Raw genomic sequence first — 21,516 nt, 5'->3', positions numbered from 1 at the left:
TGATTTAATCAGTGAGTGTTGGCAGGAGCCTAATAGCAAGGCCAGTGATGAGTCAGCCAGGCTGCAGTTTTGGGAGCTGGAGGTGAGAATAACACGGAGGGGAGGAGGAAGGCAGGAACAGAAAGAAAACAACCAGAAAAGAAGACAAGGAATGAGAGATACCATTGTGAATAAAACTGAATTTGGAAACAGTTTTTTCTCTCTCTCTCTCTCCCCCTGTCTCTCTCTCGAAGATATGCAGCTGGAATGTGAAAGGACTGTTACTTCCCTGAACACATCATCAATAGTCCTTAAAATCTTTTTTTTTTTTTTTAATTCGATTGAAATTAATTTTTTTTCACACATCATGGTCACAATACATAATGAAAACATTGCCATTATACACAAACAAACAAACAAACAAAAAAACCCAACAAAAAGACCCCCCCCCTCCCCACCCGAGGCTCATATAAAAAGAAACAGAACAAAACAAACAAAAAATGTATGTCACACATCTGGAAAATACGTTTTTATATAGTCAATAAATGGGTTCCAAGTCGCAGAGAATTTTTGTTGTGATGAGAGATGTCATGGTCCTGGGCCGTGTTGGCCCAGTATTCTTAGTTCTCTTGTATTTTTGTATTCAGTTCCCTGTTTAGGTTCTGTTTCCTGAGTTGCCCTGTTATGTTGTTCCCTGTGTGCTTTCCCTTTGTGACTCTCACCCCCTGTGTGCCCCTCTATGTATTCATGAGCCCTTGTCCCCTTTCGTGTTTTATTCCATGTTTTCCCCAGCCTGTTATGTCTGTGTTCTCCCCGTGCTCTCTCCTCCTGTCTGAACCTCTGTGTACTTCCTGTTTGACTCTGCCCGTCTCCCGTCAGTGTTATGTTCACCCCGCCCTGTCTCGTTATGGTTATCTGTGTCAGCTGTGTTCCCCGTGTGTTCCCACTTTCCTCGTTAACCCTCTGTGTATTTCTGTCTGCGTCTTCCTCTGTTCGGCGTCGCGTTCTCCCTCATGTTGTGTGTTATTCTCCCCGTGGTTCCTGGTACATCTCATGTTTAGTTTTTCCAGTTTAGTTCAGTACTGTTTTGTGTTTCACCTTTAAGCCAGCATGAAAACTGTGATCTTTAAGTTTATCCCCGTGTCTGTGAGTCTGCATCTTGGGTCCTTCTCCTGCCTGCCACACAACGAATCATGACAAGAGAACTCTGTATCTGAGTTTTCCAGTGGTAAAAAACCATTGTATGTATGAAGGAGCCTTATCAGAGTTCCAGTGGAATAGAATAAGTCTACGTGCAAGCAATGTAGCAAATGCTATGGCATTTTCCTGAGATTTACTAATTTTGTATTGAGATGGCATAACTCTGAAAATGCCAATGCGGAAATCAAGCACTAAGTTCTGCGCACTGATATGAGATAATACTTTAAATATATTTCCCCAGTAATTATCCAGGTTCGGACAAGACCACATCATGTGACCCTCATTTGCTGGATTATGTCCACACCTGGGACAGGCAGGATCGGCTTCTGGGAAAAATTTTGAAAGCCTCTCTCTTGTATAATGAAGACGATGAAGAATTTTAAACTGAGTTAAACCATGGCGAATGCAAAGGGAGGAAGTATGTATACGATTCAAAAGAGATCTCCACTCATCATCAGATAAATCCACCTCAATGTCTTTTTCCCAATTATTTTTAGTTTTTTCCCAAGTAATAGGCCTTAAGCTCTGTATCAGTTTGTATATGACGGAAATTCTCCTTTTGCCAAAAGGATCCATTTCCAAAATGGTATCCACTTGATTTTTAGGAGGTAGGTAGGGGAAAGAAGGAAACAATGTTTTGCAAAACTTCGTATTTGCAGGTATCTACCGGTAAACATGTGTGAGGTTGGTATATTGTAATCTCTCATCAGAGCGTCAAAGGTGTTAAAAGTTTTTCCTGAAAATAAATTGTAAAAAAAACTTCAAAACATTATTATGCCAAATTTGGAATGCTTTATCTGAAATGGATAGCAAAAAAAAGGGTTAAAAGCAACAGGGAAAAAATTACTAACCTGTTGCAAACAGAAGTGCCTTCTGAATTGAAGCCATATTTTAATAGATGTTCTTACAACTGGATTTGTTATTTTCTGTTTTTGATTTAGAGCTAGGGATGAGGTTAGGAGGGGAAGTGGATTAGACATCAGTTCCATTTTTACCCAAGCCTCACCCTCGCTATTTTCATAAACATATTTCCAGTGCAATAATTTGGTGATAATAGCCGCCCAGTAGTAAAAGATAAAATTTGGCAACCCTAGCCCACCAGCCTCTTTCATACTTCCAAATATGTTTTTTCTATTCTGGGATTTGAATTTTTCCAAATAAATGTTGCTATTAATCTGTCTAAATCTTTGAAACTTGATTTGGTTATAAAAACAGGGACCATTTGGAAAACAGAGAAATTTTGGTAAGACTGCCATTTTAACTATATTTATTCTGCATGCTAATGAGATTGGAAGTATTGCCCATTTTTTAAAATCTTGTGATGTTTGTTCTAACAAAGTGTCAAAATTATGAATCCGCAACTTGTTTATTGTGCGGGTTATATTTATTCCCAAATATTTAAACGTTTCTTTTTCTAATTTAAAAGGGAAGGCAGAGAAATCTTGCTCTATGTTATTAATAGGGAACAGTAGGCTTTTTGAATAGTTCAATTTGTATCCAGATATGCGTCCGAAGTGGTCTAATACCTTGAGCAATTTAGGGATTGATGCCGTTGGATTAGATATATACAGCAATAAATCGTCTGCATACAATGATACTTTGTGCACTGTCCGGTCCCTAGAGATTCCGGCAACCTGACCGTCCTCCCTAAGAGCGATAGCTAAAGGTTCAATTACTAAGTTGAAAAGATAGGGAGATAAACTACAGCCTTGCCTGCAGCCTCTACTAAGCAGAAAAATGTCAGCGGTTACATTATTTGTCCTCACTGCCGCAACTGGAGAGGAATAGAGTATTTTAATCCATTTTCGAAACAATGGGCCAAATTCAAATTTATTTAGGGCCGCATGAAGATATGGCCACTCATATATATATATATATATATATATATATATATATATAATCACCTGGATCACCTGTTGAGAAAAAAAAGAGAAAACAAGCAAAAAAAAGAGAGCAATATAATAAACAACACTATCACGATAATCTGTGTGTATATAACAGTAAATACTAAATATTGAATATTATTGTACAGCACGTAAGATCGACAGCGCACAGTGTGCTTTGAGGTAGCAGCCAAGAAAGATTGTAGTTTGTGTCTGTGAACAGCTCGCTTGTATTTAAAAGGTTTCTTCATGTAACGATCTGCTAGAGGGTGTGGGGAGCCATAGCCCTGTCCCCCAGGGCATGAAGCAAGTATAGAGGAGATCCAGGCATTCAGAGACCCCCAGAGTCCAAGGAAGACCAATGGAGGGGCAACTGTGCCACCTTCCCGGAAAGAGCTAAGGGAGCCCCAGAAGAGGGGTCACCCAGCAGCCACGGAGCAGGAGCCAGACGGGGTAGCAGTGATGTGCCTGCGAGTTCCGCTGGCAGCCAGCTGTGCCAGAGTGGACCGAGCCCCAGGGCCAGAGGCAGAGGGCAACTCACCCCTCTGAAGGGGCCCGACTGAGCCACAGATGCCAGGCCCCAATAAGCAGCCACCGGGAGTGAGCCGGTGCATACCTGAGCGCCCAGCCCCAGACACCAAGAACCACTAACGCACCAATGTCTGAGGGCGTCAGTTCCTGTTCCTGTTATTTAACAAAAGAAACAGGATATAAAAACCAAATATATTAGGACACGTCCTTTAGCCGGTAGGTCCCTTAAAATAACTAAGTGGATTTTTGGGAGAGCTGCAGTACGAAGTGTTTGTGTGGCAAATCACGGGATTCCAATAGCACTTCAGAAGCCCAGAAGAAATAATAATAATAATAATAATAATAATAGTAATAATAATAATAATAATGGATTGGATTTATATAGCGCTTTTCAAGGCACCCAAAGCGCTTTACAATGCCACTATTCATTCACTCTCACATTCACACACTGGTGGAGGCAAGCTACAGTTGTAGCCACAGCTGCCCTGGGGTAGACTGACAGAAGCGAGGCTGCCATATCGCGCCATCGGCCCCTCTGGCCAACACCAGTAGGCGGTAGGGTAAAGTGTCCTGCCCATGAGAGGGGTTGAGAGGGGGTTTGTATGTCCCAGGGATCCCAGAGGATATGTTGTTACCCCCTGGTAGGGTCTCCCATGGCAAATTGGTCCTGGGTAAGGGACCAGACAAAGAGTGATTCAGAAGACCCTTATGAGAAAAACACAGAGGGAACGGGTTACTGGGGCCCCGCCCTGGAGCCAGGCCCAGGGACGGTTCCCGGGGGTGAGTGTCTGGTGGCCGGGCCTTAGTCCATGGGGCCCGGCTGGGCACAGCCCGAAAAGGGGACATGGGCCCATCCTCCCGCAGGCCCACCATCCGCAGGAGGCACCGTAGGGGTCGGGTGCATTGTGTGCCGGGCGGTGGGCAGGAGTGAAAGCCCTGGCGGACTTACCAAGACTGGCAATTGGGACATGGAATGTCACCTCTCTGGTGGGGAAGGAGCTTGAGTTAGTGCGTGAGGTTGAGAGGTACCGGCTAGATATAGTCGGACTCACCTCTACGCATGGCTTGGGCTCTGGAACCAGTCTCCTGGAGAGGAGCTGGACTCTGTCTCAGTCTGGAGTTGCCCCTGGTGAAAGGCGGCGGGCTGGGGTGGGTATTCTAATATCCCCTCGGCCTGATGCCGTTACATTGGGGTTCTTCCCAGTGGATGAGAGGGTTTGTTCCCTGCGCCTTAGGGTTGGGGAACGGGTCCTGACTGTCATCTGCGCTTATGCGCCGAGTGGCAGTCCAGAGTACCCAGCCTTCTTAGAGTCCCTGGGTGGGGTGCTGGAAGGTGCTCCACCTGGAGACTCTGTTGTCCTGCTGGGAGACTTCAATGCTCACGTGGGTAACGACAGCGAGACCTGGAGGGGCGTGATTGGGAGGAACGGCCTCCCTGATCTGAACCCGAGCGGTGTTTTGTTATTGGACTTCTGTGCAAATCACAGTTCGGCCATAACGAACACCTTGTTCATCCATAACAGTGTCCATAAGTGCACGTGGCACCAGGACGCTCTAGGCTGCAGGTCGATGATCGATTTTGTAATCATATCACCAGACCTGCAACCATATGTTCTGGACACTCGGGTAAAGAGAGGGGCTGAGCTGTCAACTGATCACCACCTGGTGGTGAGTTGGATCAGGTGGCGGGGGAGGACGCTGGACTGACATGGTGCACCTAAACGCATAGTGAGTAGTGATGGGATTTCCGGCTCTTTTTAGAGAACCTGCTCTTTCAGCTCGGCTCACTAAAAAGAGCTGGCTCTTTCGGCTCCGAACTGGCTCTTCAGGTTATTTTGAATTGAACTGAATTGAATTGAATGAATGCTTTATTGGCCATATGCAGGTTGCCCCGCAGAGGAGTAGGACCCCCCCCCCGACTTACACACACAACAAAGACATCACATGGGAATACAGTCGGAGATCGGCAGCGTTACAGAAAAAAACACTGAAAAAGTACACAACAATGGGAAAGTACAAGAGGAAAAAAAGAGACCTCTTCTCACGCTGGGCACCTATGGGAGGACAGCATGAGAACAGGAAACAAAAAAACTCCTCTGCACAGAGAGCACATAAATGTCCACATTACAACATTGGAGCACGTGACAAGCCACAGGGGTTGGGTGGGGGGTGAGGGGTAATCCGAAGGAACACAGCAGTCGTCCTACACAGCGCTACCATTCCAGCGCGGCACACAGACCCGCCGTCTTCCCCCACAGGAAACAAGCATCGAAGGCGTTTGGAAAGGGAGGGGGATGAGTGCGTGCTTATCAGTGTAAGTGTATGTGTGTGCGTGTCCAGAGTTCAGCTGAGACAGTGTCCTTCGCTCTATCAGGCTAAGTAAACAGTCTGCCAGCCAACCCAGGTGGCCTTGCATGGGATGGGAATAGTCATCACACAGGTCGTTATCAGGGAGTTGTTGTTCGGCTCCAGCCTTGGGCCTGAGCAGCTGGCGCCGTGGTGTCCGCATGTTGAATTTTCTTTTATGCGAGCAGCTCGGGAGAATTTCAAGCTGTTCTTTAACACTCTGACACTGGTCTCTCGATCTCCCGTTGGAGAGCCGCGAGCCTCCCCATGATGGTATCAAACTTCTTTTCCGTGGTGTTGTCATTCTTTTGATTCTGAGACCCCACAACTGCAGTGAGCCGTTCTGCGATGTGATCCAACTTTCTTTTTTTTTTTTTTCTTTTTTTTTTTCTTTTCTTTTTTTTTTGCCTGTCCCGTTTGGCTCTTTTGCCATCAGAATTGTTGTCTAAAGGCAAAGAAAGATGCCCAACGGATTTACTTTACCAAATTGACCATCCCAGCCTTGCCGTAATGGTCTATTTGATTCACCTTTTATTGTTTATTTTATTTTCACTTACTGGATACGGGACAGACTTGACTGGGGGAAAGAAGGGGAGAAAGAAAGAGGGAAAGAGAAACAGCTGAGAAGAGGGACGGGGGAGAAGGGCAAAAGACAAAAACCAACAGAACGGGCAGAGAAAAAAAATGCATATATCAATCACCTGGGTCACCTGCTGAGAAAGAAAAAAGAAAACAAGCAGAAGAGAACTAGAGTAATAGAATAAACAACATCACAATGATATATGGGAATATGACAGTAAATACTAAATATTAAACATTATTGTGCAGCACATAAGATCAACAGAACACAGTGTGCTTTGAGGTAGGAGCCAAAAAGGGTGTAGTTTGTGGGTGTGATCACCCGTGTGTACACCTGTGAGCATGGACGCGCTTGTTTTTTGTTTTTTAAAAGGTTCCTTCATGTAATAATCTGCTAGAGGGTGTGGGGGGGCCACAGCCCCGTCCTTCAGGGCATGAAGCAGGTATGGAGGAGATCAAAACTCCAGACATCCAGAGGTCCCCAGAACACAAGAGACCAAGGAAGACCAACAGAGGGGCAGCTGCGCCACTGTCCCAGAAAGAGCTGAGGAGAGTCCCAGATGAGGGCTCACCCAGCAGCCGCGGAGCAGAAGCCAGGGGGAGTTGCAGTGACGCGCCCGTGAGCTCCGCCGGCAGCCAGCCGCGCCTGAGTGACCGAGCCCCAGGCCGAGAGGCCGGGGGCACCCCACCTCCGAAGTGGCCCGAGCGAGCCCCAGGCTCCAGGCCCCGATAAGCGGCCGCCAAGGAGTGAGCCGGTGTGTACCCGGACGCCCACCCCCGGACACAAAGAACCACCAACGCACCGATGTCCGAGGGGGACCGCCACTGGCAGGGGAAGTGGTGGTAGGGGGAGATAGGCCTCCATACCTTGGAGGGCCTGAGATGTCCCCAGAGAGGTGGCGCCTGACACCCAACCTGACATATAGACACAGACATACAGGCACACACAGACACAAACATCCATTCCCACCCTCATGCTCTCATATGCACTTACTCCACACTCAACCAACGTGGAGACAGACATAAAGAGACGTTGTACACACGATCACACTCCCCAAGCGTACTCTACAAACCGGGTCTAGGTGCCCTTGCCCCTGGAGGGGGGAACTGCACCCAGACCCAGGTGGTGTTACCCTTTTCCCTACGGTGGGGGGAGGCAGACCGCCCTGACTCTGCAGCAGCAGGAAGGCCCCACACTCCAGACCGCAGTCGGACGGCCAACTCCTCCTCCTAGCCCCCCCGCTCCAGCAGGTCGCAGAGAATGGGGGTGAGAGAAGACTCCAAACCTCCCTCCACCCGCTCATTGTAGTGTTGATGCATGTGTGTTCTAAGGTGCATTTAAAACCCAGGAGGGCTTGGAGCTACCTGCCAGAGAGCAGCAGGTAAGCGCATGGTCCCTCCTGCTAGCCCTCAATGTCTACGTGTATTTAAAATTGAGAGGTGGGCAACGATGCCAGGGGTGAGGTGTACACCCTGATGGTACTTTGGACTCCGTGTATCGTGCCCACCCCCAAGATCCTATATGTATGTGTAATGAGAATGTGAGTAATGTGAATGTCTAAGTTGTGGGATAAAATTGAGGCAGAGGCAGCCAGAAGGGGACAGAGGGGGGGGGGGGGTAGCCTCCTCTGCACCCTGGTGACATACCCCTACTCCAAGGTCCTGCATGTGTGGGTGGTTGTGGTGGAGCGGGAAGAGGGAGGCAGCTGGAGATGGGGAGGGAAGGAAGGGAGGGGCAAGTGACCCTTCCCTGGGGCCAGCTCCCCCGCTGACCCCAGTAGGCACCCCCATACTCCGCGACCCGCCAGGGAAAGGGGGCCCAGGCCCATCCAGACCGGGGCCCAGCGCAGCAGTGCCTCCCGGCCCCACAGAGCCCGGGACAGTCCTCCCAACCCCACCACAGAGAAAACTGCACCCACCCCACCATCCACTCATCTTCCAGACTACATAAGACAATAAACACCCAGGCTGAGATCTTCCTCCACCTCTCCTGTATCTCCCCCTCCTGCAGAGGGAGCTCCTGAAGAGAGGAAAGCTCCTGCAAGATGTGACAATCTCCCCCACCAGTTGAAGAGCCCCCCAGGTGGCTCGATGCACCGGCGGCACCCCGCTCCAGGGCTGGGCCCCCATGCACCCACCCACCCACAACCCCGGCAACACACCAACCAGGACCCAAGCCCCCGAGGCCCGGTCCGGGTCCCAGCCCAGAGACGGAGCGCCCCCAGAACCTCACGCCCATCCCGGACCCACCCAGGGGCAGACAGGCTACCAGGTCAGTAACCCACGTCCGTCAGCACAGACCCTCCCCTAGCCCCGCTGCATGCAGCCACGAGGAAACAGTCACCTGAGAGCCAACAGAGCCCCTAACCGGACATGACCGCTACCCCGGGTTGAGCCCCCCAAGGAAGATGCCTCCGGGGAACCCCCCGACGCCCTAAGCCTGTCCCTACCCCCACACCAATCACAACAGTGAAGGCGGGACCAGACTATGACCCCCCACCCCCACTAGGTGATGGAGCTTCCCCATGATGGTATCAAACTTGCGTTCCGTGGTGTTGTCATTCTTTTGCTCAGAGAGCCGATTCTGAGAACTCACGACTGCAGTTAGCTGTTCCACGATGTGATCCAACTTTCGCTCAAGGGTGTCATTTTGAGCAGGCCTCTCTCTGATGTATCCCACCATACGCTCAATGTTGTTATTTTGAGTCTTCACAGCAGCTGTAAGCGTCTCCAAGGTGTTAACCATGCTGCCTTCGTTGTGAGAGGTCACGCCTCGTCCCATCGCTTCGATTCCAGCGGGCAGCCTTGGGGGGGTTTGAACAGCTGGTTCCGCTCTCTTATTTCTCCGATAAGTCAGGGCCAAGCCAGCTCCGATCAGCAAGAACCCTGTTATCATGGTTCCGAATAGGTAGATATCTTCAGCGTCCTCGATCGACAGTCCCGCCAGGCACATGACCCTCCAGTTCTGCCACCCGTCCATCGTGTATCCGGCAGGGAAAGTCTCTCCAGGGCACTCGGGCTCTCCCGAGCCCAGACTTCTCGTGGAGAAAAGGGTGTCAATAGCATTCAGAGACCAGTTGATCAAATCCATAATTCTCTTTTAGGTTTTAGAGAACGACAGTGAGAGACTGTTCGAGGGAACGTAATACTGCAAGCCACAACACAATTAAATATAAATTAAAATATGAAAACAAAAAGAACATGCACATTCTCTGTCTTATGGGCCTGCATGAATAAACTTTCTGAATCCTTTATCATCTGCAACTGAAAATAGTTGTGGATGATTACTATACCTTTCTAATGTGACGTTGTGGTCCCTGGCTCTCTTTCTCTCTCTTTCTCTCCGGCTCTGTTCCTGTGCTACTGCAAGTGTAACTACCGCCCCTCCCCCCTCTTCCCGGTGCGAGAGAAAGGGTGAGAGAAAGGAAAAAAAAAAAACCCACGGCTCACGTCGTTCACTTCAAAGATCCGGCTCTAAGAGCCGTTTCATTCGCGACCGACACCTCACTAGTAGTGAGAGTGCGCTAGGAACGCCTAGCAGAGGCCCCAGTCCGCGAGATCTTCAACACACACCTCTGGCAGAGCTTCAATAGCATTCCGAGGGAGACTGGGGACATTGAGTCCGAATGGACAATGTTCAGCATCTCCACTGCCCAAGCTGCTGCATTGAACTGCGGCCGTAAGGTGGTTGGTGGCTTTTGTGGTGGTAATCCCTGAACCAAATGGTGAACACCAGAGGTGAAGGGAGCCACCAGGCTGAAGAAGGAGTCCTATCAGGCTTGGTTAGCCTGTGGAACTTCGGAGGCAGCTGACAGGTACCGACAGGCCAAGCGGAATGCGGCTCCGGCAGTGGCTGAAGCAAATGGTAAATGGTAAATGGCCTGTATTTGTATAGCACTTTACTAGTCCCTAAGGACCCCAATGCGCTTTACACAACCAGTCATCCACCCATTCACACACACCGGAGGGTGTGTTCCAACTATAGGGGGATCAGACTCCTCAGCCTGCCTGGGAAAGTCTATGCCAGGGTGTTGGAAAGGAGAGTTCGTCCACTAGTTGAACCTCAGATACAGGAGGGACAATGAGGTTTTCGTCCTGGTCACGGAACACTGGACCAGCTCTTTATCCTCTCAAGGATACTTGAGGGCGCATGGGAGTTTGCCCAACCAGTCTACATGTGTTTTGTGGACTTGGAGAAGGCATTCGACCATGTACCTCGGGGTGTCCTGTGTGAGGTGCTGCGGGAGTATGGGGTGTCTGGCCCATTGCTACGGGCCATTCGATCCCTATACAACCGTTGCAAGAGCTTGGTTCGCATTGCCGGCAATAAGTCGGACTCGTTCCCGGTGGGTGATGGGCTCCGCCAGGGCTGCCCTTTGTCACCGATTCTGTTCATAATTTTTATGGACAGTATTTCTATTGTCGCGGAGGGCTTTCACTTTGGTGGCCTCAGAATCTCGTCTCTGCTTTTTGCGGATGATGTGGTTCTGTTGGCTTCATCGGGTGATGGCCTCCAGCTCGCACTGGAACGGTTTGCAGCTGAGTGTGAAGCTGCGGGAATGAGGATCAGCACCTCCAAATCTGAGGCCATGGTTCTCAGCCGGAAAAGGGTGGAGTGCCCACTTTGGGTCGGGGATGAGTTCCTGCCCCAAGTGGAGGAGTTCAAGTATCTAAGGGTCTTGTTCACGAGTGATGGGAGAAGGGAGTCGGAGATCGACAGACGGATTGGTGCTGCAGCGGCAGTGATGCGGGCTGATAATGACTATGAGGAGGAGATTGAGGCTCTGAGTAAGAAACATGCTACGAAAACTGAGGGTCGCCAGAAGTCCAAGGGAAAAGCAAAACAGAACAAACAAATAAAGTGGACAAAGACTGGCTTGTTGAATGCTAGGATAGAGGATAGTGGGACAAATAGAGGAAGAGGACACAACTGGATCAGAAGTCTGTTTTTTCTATGCACGTTTTTCCAGTTCTGTGGAGAAGATAGACTGTTTAACTCGTGCCTCTTCCTTGACTGAAAGTAAAATAACTCAGAGGCTATTTATTCAAGCTGAATGGACTGTTAGCCCAGGGTCAGTCAACCAGAGTCAGTCACCCTTGAGACTGTTAACTCTGAGTTTGTCATCCCTGAGACTGTTAACTCCGAGACTATGCATTGTTTGGCCACGTCAGGCCCCCCAGAGTCTGAATCTCTTCCCAGGGCTTTATCAGAGGCTGAGCCTGTGGCCCCTAGAGGTAACAAGATCTGCACAGCTCTTTCCACCTTGGAGGCTAGCCGAGTCGTCTCAGCCTCCACTGAGAGCTTGGGTGTGCTGACCCAGTCACCTCCATCATCTGCCGAGTGCACTGGTGAGCTCACTCAGCCACTAATGGACCTCATTTCACTGTTGCTGCGTGAACAGACTGTCTACACTGCGCAGCCCCAGCCCTAGCATCCTGAGCCAACTTTGTGCCCTGTGCAGCTTCAGCCTGCTTCACCTCAACAAGAGTTCTCTGCACCTGCTGGCCCTGTGTCTGTTCCCACTGGGGGATCAGAAGAGCCGTCTGTTTTCCCTGGGGGATCATGAGAGCAACTTCAGCCATCTGTGGCTTCCATCCAGCCGACTGTGGCTTCCACGTCGCTGTCTGTTTGTGCTGGGGGGCCGCTCCAGCCGTCTCCAGCTTCCATGCCGCCGTCTGTCTCCGCTGGGTACTCTGAGGAGTCTGTCCGGCCATCTGCAGCTTCCATACCGTCACCTGTTCCTGCCGGAGGCTTAGGAGAGCCCATCCAGCTGTCTGTGCACCACCAGCTGAACCACCTGCAACTGCCACTCTGCCATCTGGGCCAGCGATGTCTCCGCCAGAGGTCAGTTCAATTCAATTCAATTCAGATCTATCTTGTACAGCACCAAATCAAAACAACAGTCACCTCAAGGCGCTTTATATTGTAAGGTAGACCCATAAGCAGTACATTGCGCAATAATTGAAACCAGCCCACTGAAAGACAATTGATCAAAGACCACTGATCACTGATCTGTTTATAAGGTTGGGGAAACCTGCACTAGGCTGAGACTGAAGAAGTCACTTGGATGAGTGACAAAACGTTTCTCTCACTGAAAATGCTACGTCCAGATGAACAGAATCAACCTTTTGGGAACATCGGCCTTTTATTTGCAGTCATATTATCACGTCTGGACACGTCTGGCATCCGGCTGTCATGAGGAGCATCGGCGACATGGGCGCTGCTTCCTCCTCGAAGGCAGAACCAATGGGCTCAGCAGAAAATCCTTCGGTGGGCTCGGCAGTGAATCCTCCGGCGGGCCGAGCAGAAAGTCCTTAGACGGGCCGGGCAGCAAATCCCCTGGTGGGCCAGGCAGGTAAGTGGTTGGAGTCGGAGCGTTCCGTGGGTAAAGTGAATCCGGTAGCCATGGGAAGCCAGAAATAAGTTGCTGTAGCTAGCTTGTTACGGCGTGACGATACTCCCTCCCGGAGCCATTGATCCCCGACTGTAGCCACATTTTTCATTGGTCTGGTGCAAAAAAATTTTATTTGTTTTTTTTAACAGTTTGGTAACATTACATATATCATTTATATATGAGTAATTTAGGGCCTAACACAGAGCTCTAAGGAACCCCACAAGTTACCTTCAACTGATTTGATCTTACACCATTGACTTGCACATATTGATGTCTATTCCACTATCCACTTATACGCTATCCCTCTCATACCATATCTCTCTAGTTTATTCATTAATGTTCTATGATCAGTTGTATCAAATGCCTTTTTAAGTCTATAAAATTATGGATTTGATCAACTGGTCTCTGAATGCTATTGACACCCTTTTCTCAACGAGAAGTCTGGGCTCGGGAGAGCCCGAGTGCCCTGGAGGGACTTTCCCTGCCGGATACACAATGGACGGGTGGCAGAAATGGAGGGTCGTGTGCCTGGCGGGACGGTCGATCGAGGACGCTGAAGATATCTACCTATTCGGAACCATGATAACAGGATTCTTGCTGATTGGAGCTGGCTTGGCCCTGGCTTATCGGAGAATTAAGAAAGTGGAACCGGCTGTTCAAACCCCCCCAAGGCTGCCCGCTGGGATTGAAACAATGGGACGAGTAGGGATGGGTACCGGTATGGTTCTGTCATAAACAGTAGTAACCAGACCGAAAAGCAGCGCACACTTCAGTGCTTTATTTCGGTGCTTTTTTTTTTTCCTGACCTGTGATACACTTTAGATTCTAGCCAATCATTTTACGTTTCCGAGGATAGTAGGCGGGTCCAGGTACGTACGGTCTTTTAGAGCAGAGCTACAGATTAAAAATGGCCAAGGCGAAGCGGTCAAAGTCTAGCTGTACTTCACAGCAAAATATGCAAACTCAGCAGCCTGCAACAAGTGCTTTAAGCTGATACTGTGATACTGTCAAAGGAGGTAACACCTCAAATCCAATGAAACACCCGGCGACGCATAGCGTTTTTTTTAAAACCCGTAAAATGCGCCGTATCAGAATCAGAATACTTTATTAATCCCGAAGGAAATTAGGGTTACAGCGGGCAGCACGCTAATGGCGCATGCGCACTTACAAAGGAACCTTTTGACCAACTTTACACAAACATCACATTGGGGAGACATGTCAGAAAGGTAGGCTGATAGGAAAAAAAAAACAACGAAAATACATAACATGAGGTAAGAGGAGGAGAAAGAAAACTCCACTCAGACTGAGCTCCTAGTGGGAGAACAGTTTGATAACAGAAAAAACACCTCAGCACAAAAAGCACATGACTATCAATACACCATAGAAACACAAGACAAGCAACAGGGGCAGGTAAAGGGTGAGAGAGAGCCGGTGTAGACAGCGCATCCGGTCCTGCAGCATGTCTGCGCTGGTCCAGTTGACTGCCATCTTCCCCGGTAGGGCACAAGCATCGAAGGCATTTCGAAAGGGAGGGGGGATCAGTGTGTGCATATCAGTGTATGTGTGTGTGTGTCCAGAGTTCAGCTGAGACAATGTCCTTTGCCCCGACAGGCTAAGTAAACAGTCTTCCAGCCAACCCAGGTGGCTTTGCATGGGATGGGAAGAACAGCCATAACACAGTCGTTATCAGGGAGTGATTGTTCGGCTCCAGCCTTGGGCCTGCAGCTGGCGCCGTGATGGGGTCCGCAATTTTGATATTGATTTTGTAAATTTCCATGCGAGCAGCCCAGGAGAATTTTCAGGTTGCTCTTTAACACTCCGACACTGGTCTCTCAATCTCCCGTTGGAGAACCGCGAGCCTCCCCATGATGGTATCAAACTTCTGTTCCATGGTGTTGTCATTCTTTTGATTCTGAGACCTCACAACTGCAGTGATCCGTCCCGCGATGTGTTCCAACTGTCGCTCAAGGATCTCATTCTGAGCAGGCCTCTCTCTGATGTATCCCCCCATACGCTCAATGGTGTATTTGATAGCTTGCTGCGAGACCTCACACCATGCACATCTACTGCGGGTGTGGTGCCTGTTATCGGACCCGGAGTTTGCAACATCCCCCAAAAACCCGAAGAGTAGAGTCCTGGCCCCTAGCCCTGCCAGTGTAGCAGAAATGATGACGGATGATGATGGCAGCAGCAGCCGTTCTTCTCTGCGTGAGTAGCTTAATGTTGTTCGTGGGTAATTTACGTTGAGTAGGCTAACCACATTATTACATTAATGCATGTAAGGTGAACTAGCAAACATCATCATAGCTACATGCGGTTCTCTTCTTGTTTGATGGCAGATACTCCCTTCACCCTGGCCAAAAAGGCTAAAAAGACCAAAGAAAAAGTGGAAAACAGTTAAACATGAGAGGTTTTTGGACAAAGTTTGTGTTTTTTCCATTGTTTAAGCACTGCTTCCAACCAAGAATGATACCATATATGCCCCATAGCTGCAGAAAAGGCAAACATTGTTATCTTTTTACAAAAAAACAGTTGAACATGAGAGGTTTTTGGACCAATTTTGTGTTCTCCATTCTTTAAGCACCGGTTTGAGCACCGTTTAAGCACCGGCACCATTTCAAAAGTACCGGTTTGGCACCGGTATCGGATAAAACCTAAACGATACCCATCCCTAGGGACAAGGCGCGACTTCTCAGAACGGGCTCATTGAGAGCAGCATGGTTAAGACCTTGGAGACACTTACAGCTGCCATGAATACTCAGAATAACACCTCTGAGCATATATTGGGTTACATCAAGGAGAGGCCTGCTCTGAATAACACCTTTGAGCGAAAGTTGGATTACATCGTGGAACAGCTAACTGCAGTCGTGAGTTCTCAGAATCGGCTCTCTGAGCAAAAGAATGACAACACCACGGAACGCAAGTTTGATACCATCATGGGGAAGCTCGCGGTTCTCCAACGGTAGATTGAGAGACCAGTGTCGGAGTGTTAAAGAGCAGCTTTGAAATTCTCATGAGTTGTTGCGAAAGAAAAATTACCATCATAATCCGGCTACCCCTTCGGCGCCAGCTATGGGCTCAAGGCTGGAGCCGAACAAAAACTCCCTGATAACAACTGTGTTGAGTCTGTTCCTTCCCATTCCAAGCAAAGGCCACCTGGGTTGGCTGGAAGACTGTTTCTTAGCCTGGCAGGGTGAAGGACACTGTCTCAGCTGAACTGTGGACATGCAAACACATACATATACTGATACTGATAAGCACTCACTGACGGATCACCCTCTCTACCCCGGATCCAACGCCACCTTCAACGCTTACCTCCCCTCTGATGTGGACATCGGGTCAGCTGGAGGCGCAGTCGAAGATTGCAGCGGTCCCAGATCAGATGTACACACTGGAACACTTTCCCATGTTGCTTGTCTGTGTTTATTGTGCTATGGTGTGTTGATATCTGTGCATTCCTGTATTATCCTTTTGTGTTACACATTTCGATGTTTTTTCCTCGCTACCTAGCCTGACCTGTCTCCCCAACAGAGATGGGCAGTAATCAGATTAATTTTTCAAGTAATGAGTAAAGTAAGGGATTACTATTGCGAAAACGGTAATTAGATTACCGTTACTTTCCCGTAGGAACGCTGCGTTATTGCGTTACAAAAACCTTTTTTTTCTTTGTGAGAATGTCTCATGACAGTGACGTAAGCAAGTGCGTCGTTTGTGACAACAGCTGTGTGCAGATCAACAATATCGAGTGCAGGAGAGAGTAAGAGCGTGCAGCGTTTAAAGCGTGGAAGTACTGACCTTACTTTAAGTTTGATTCCATAAAAAGTGACAAAAACATTAGCGTCCGTTGTGTGTGGGAAGAAAACTTCTTTTTACAGCGAAAAACCCTAAACTTCCCTAGCAAGCACCGAGTGCGCTACGACGTAATGGGAAATTCACAGAGAAACTCGCGGATTCTTCAACTGACCGCTGCAGCACACCTGCACCAGGGTAAACCTCCGCCTACGCCACTCCTGCTTTACAGGTGAAAATAGAGCAAAAGGACCGCTAGTCTTTGACTTTATTTATTTTCTGCTGTGTTTTACTTGCATCTATTTGAAAGAGTGAGTGTAAACACAAAAGAAAATTTGCTTGATGCATGAAGTTAAAAGATTAAAACTAATAAAACAAGTTTTAAAAAGGGACCTTTCCATTTGATTACATTTTGTATGATGGATTATGTAGAAAAAGTAGAATTGGGCTGAAAGATCTATCGCTTTATCACCTATTCAGGTTGTAAATCGTGTTTTTAAAAAGTAACTAAGTAACTAAGTAATTAATTACTTTTGAAAATAAGTAATCAGTAAAGTAATGGGATTACTTTTTGGGGGAAGTAATCAGTAATTAGTTACTGATTACTTTTTTCAAGTAACTTGACCAACACTGCTCCCCAATGTGATGTTAGTGTATTGTATGTACGGTCGGCAAAGTCTGTCATCTCGGTTGTGGGCAAAAGACCTGCAACTGACAAATAAAGGCTATCTCATCTCATCATCTCATCTATAAAAACACCAACAGTATATTTCTTATTATCTAATGTAGTAGATATCCCTTCGACAAGTTCCATCACTGCCATCAAAGTGGACCTTTTTGCTCTAAAGCCATATTGGGTGTCACCTAAAAGATTATGTTTCTCAATATATTTATCAAGTCCTTAAACAAACAATTTTTCTTTTCTTTTTTTTTTTTTTTTTTTTTTGTGTCCCGTTTGGATCTTTAGCCATCAGAATTGTTGTCTTAACCCTCCTGCCATCCTTTAAAAAACTCACACCCATCACCCTAGGGACCATTCTCAGCCACGCCATAAAAAGACCATATATCCATATTTTATTCCACTTTAAATTAGCCAACCTTGTAAAACTACTTCTCCCTGAAATATTCATGTAAAGTTTTAATTATATTTTCGTTGTTTTAACCCTTCAAATCCCAGTGTTATTACATGAGCGCCCTGTGTTATAAGCCCCAAAAACCAAAAAACTAAACTAAATATTTCCACAAAAAACCAGTTGAAGTAATATGTGATTGTCATTATAAGTAGGCCTTTAGATGGACCAAAGATTGGCACCAACATACATTTTGACCTGCCATTATTTTTTTTGCATTTTTTTTGCAATTTAAAAATTAAAACTTCAAGGCCCTGAGTCTTCATTGACATCCAAGAAAAGAAGAAAAAATTAAATCATATGATGATAATTTGGGGTTGAAAAATAGCGTTTATAATGGAAGTCAATGGGCAGAAAATGGTCCCCAGGGTGATGGGTGTGGGGATTTCTGCTGCTCAGCCATTTTAGGCTGATTTAAGGAATTCACACTGGAATATTAACATTGACAGGTAAAAACTATCCTGTGGCAAGTTTGGTTATATTCCACTGAACACAGTGGAAATGGCAGCCATTTAACACATAGCAGTGGCACAAAAAGGTCCCAAGAAGGCAGGAAGGTTAAGGCCAAGAAAGATGCCAAGCGGATTTATTTTACCAAGTGGATCATCATGGCCTTGCCATATTGGTCCATTTGATTGACCTTTATTATAATTATGAATTTATTTTATTTTCAGTTGCTACAAACGGGACAGACATGACTGGGGGATAGGACAGGGAGAAAGAATGAAAGAAAGAGAGGGAGAGAAAGAAAACCAAAGGGGAGAAGAGACGGTGAGAAGGGGGGGAAGAAAGAAAAGAAAAAAAACAAACAAAAAAAACAAAACACCTGGGTCACCTGTATGGAGAAAAAAAACAGAAGAGAAAGCAAACAACAGAGAGCAACATAATAAAAAAAACGGCACCATCACAATAAACTAGCTAGCAGTAGATATCAGTAGATACTAAATAATAAACGATATTGTGCAGCACGCAAGATAGACAGCGCACAATGTGCTTTGAGGCAGCAGCCAAGAAAGCTGTAGTCCGCGTCTGTGAATACCCGTGTGTACACCTGTGTGCATACCTGTGTGGATCAGCATGCTTGCATTCCAAAGGTTTCTCCATGTAACGATCTGCTAGGGAGTGTGGGGAGCCATAGCCCCGTCCTCCAGGGTATGAAGCAGGTATGGAGGAGATCAAAACTCCAGACATCCAGAGGCCCCCAGAACACAAGAGACCAAGGAAGACCAACAGAGGGGCAGCCGCGCCACTGTCCCAGTAAGAGCTGAGGAGAGTCGCAGATGAGGGCTCACTCAGCAGCCGCGGAGCAGAAGCCAGGGGGAGTTGCAGTGACGCGCCCGTGAGCTCCGCCGGCAGCCAGCTGTGCCTGAGTGACCGAGCCCCAGGCCGAGAGGCCGGGGGCACCCCACCTCCGAAGTGGCCCGAGCGAGCCGCAGGCTCCAGGCCCCGATAAGCGGCCGCCAAGGAGTGAGCCGGTGTGTACCCGGACGCCCACCCCCAGACACAAAGAACCACCAATGCACCGACACCTGAGGGAGTCCGCCACTGGCAGGGGAAGTGGTGGTGGTAGGGGGAGATAGGCCTCCAAACCTTGGAGGGCCTGAGATGTCCCCAGAGAGGTGGCGTCTGATGCCCAACCTGACATACAGACACAGACATACAGGCACACACAGACACAAACATCCATTCCCACCCTCATGCTCTCATATGCACTTACTCCACACTCAACCAACGTGGAGACAGACATAAAGAGACGCTGTACACACGATCACACTCCCCAAGCGTACTCTACGAACCGGATCTACGTACCCTTGCCCCTGGAGGGGGGAACTGCACCCAGACCCAGGTGGTGTTACCCTTTTCCCTGCGGTGGGGAGAGGCAGACCGCCCCGACTCCGCAGCAGCAGGGAGGCCCCACACTCCTGACCGCAGTCGGACGGCCAACTCCTCCTAGCCCCCCCGCTCCAGCAGGCCGCAGAGAACGGGGGTGAGAGAAGACTCCAAACCTCCCTCCACCCGCTCATTGTAGTGTTGATGCATGTGTGTTCTAAGGTGCAATTAAAACCCAGGAGGGCATGGAGCTACCTGCCAGACAGCAGCAGGTAAGCGCATAGTCCCTCCTGCTAACCCTCAATGTCTACGTGTATTCAAAATTGAGAGGTGGGCAGCGACGCCAGGGGTGAGGTGTACACCCTGATGGTAATTTGGACTCCGTGTATCGTGCCCACCCCCAAGATCCTATATGTATGTGTAATGAGAGTGTGAGTAATGTGAATGTCTAAGTTGTGGGATAAAATTGAGGCAGAGGCAGCCAGAAGGGGACAGGGGGGGGGGGGGGGGGGGGTAGCCTCCTCTGCACCCTGGTGACATACCCCTACTCCAAGGCCCTGCATGTGTGGGTGGTTGTGGTGGAGCGGGAAGAGGGAGGCAGCTGGAGATGGGGAGGGAAGGAAGGGAGGGGCAGGTGACCCCTCCCTGGGGCCAGCTCCCCCGCTGACCCCAGTAGGCACTCCCATACTCCGCGACCCGCCAGGGAAAGGGGGCCCAGGCCCATCCAGACCGGGGCCCAGCGCAGCAGCGCCCCCCGGCCCCACAGAGCCCGGGACAGTCCACCCAACCCCACCACAGAGAAAACTGCACCCACCCCACCATTCATTCATCTTCCAGACTACATGAGACAATAGACGCCCAGGCTGAGATCTTCCTCCACCTCTCCTGTATCTCCCCCTCCTGCAGAGAGTTCCTGAGGAGAGGAAAGCTCCTGCAAGGTGTGACAATCTCCCCCACCAGTTGAAGAGCCCCGCAGGCGGCTCGACGCACCGGCGGCACCCTGCGCCAGGGATGGGCCCCCATGCACCCACCCGCCCACAACCCCGGCAACACACAAACCAGGACCCAAGGCCCCGAGGCCCGGCCAAGGCCCCAGCCCAGAGACGGAGCGCCCCCAGAACCTCACGCCCATCCCGGACCCACCCAGGGGCAGACAGGCTACCAGGTCAGTAACCCACGTCCGTCAGCACAGACCCTCCCCTAGCCCCGTTGCATGCAGCCACGAGGAAACAGTCATCCGAGAGCCAAAAGAGCCCCCACCCGGACATGACCGCTACCCTGGGTTGAGCCCCCCAAGGAAGATGCCTCCGGGGAACCCCCCGACGCCCTAAGCCCTAACAAACAATTTTTCTAAGATTTCTGAGAACTGCAGAAGTAGTGATATTGGTCTAAAGTTGGTAAATTGACACCTCTCTCCATTTTTATGGATGAGAAAAACTTTTGCTATTTTCATTTTTGAGGGAAACATACCAGTTGGAAAGGACAGGTTACAAATGTATGTGAAAGGTTGCACTATATATTCTATAACAGTTTCAAGCAATAGCATATCATTACCAAAACAATCAGCATACTTTTTAAGTGTTTTCACAATATCAGGTATTTCTCTATGACTTACAGCACCAATAAACATGGAGGACAAATTTTGAGTAATATGTTTATTTATTTCATTATTATTTCTTTGCTCTGGTATTTCTTTTGGTATATTATAGCCAACATGTAAAAAGAAATCATTAAATTCATTTGCATTAAATTAAAGCATTCTTTCCCCTTTTGCATTGTTTCTTTTCTTTTTAAAGGCAGATGAAACCCTTTCTGGCAGTGGAGGTTATATTTATTACACATATACCTTAATTT

At 48.6% G+C, this 21,516-nt stretch overlaps 1 protein-coding gene across 1 annotated transcript; it reads right to left on the bottom strand.

The window, feature by feature from the left end:
• Positions 1-6,151: 6,151 nt before the first annotated feature.
• On the bottom strand, positions 6,152-9,609 carry LOC147339087 (uncharacterized). The gene is made up of 2 exons (XM_086298965.1): positions 9,038-9,609; positions 6,152-6,200 (listed from the first exon to the last, which is right to left on the bottom strand). Exons 1-2 carry the CDS (start codon positions 9,607-9,609, stop codon positions 6,152-6,154), a joined length of 621 nt encoding a protein of 206 aa, XP_086155091.1.
• Between the last annotated feature and the right edge of the window lie 11,907 nt (positions 9,610-21,516).

This window comes from Aulonocara sp. 'chitande type north' Nkhata Bay, linkage group LG1 (genome assembly GCF_057382095.1).
Source record: "Aulonocara sp. 'chitande type north' Nkhata Bay isolate Kocher_YH1m ecotype deep benthic linkage group LG1, A_spYH_male_GT1.1, whole genome shotgun sequence".
Lineage (NCBI taxonomy): Eukaryota > Metazoa > Chordata > Actinopteri > Cichliformes > Cichlidae > Aulonocara > Aulonocara sp. 'chitande type north' Nkhata Bay.
Note: the sequence above shows the minus strand (reverse complement) of the source record. Positions and strands in the feature narration are given on the sequence as shown.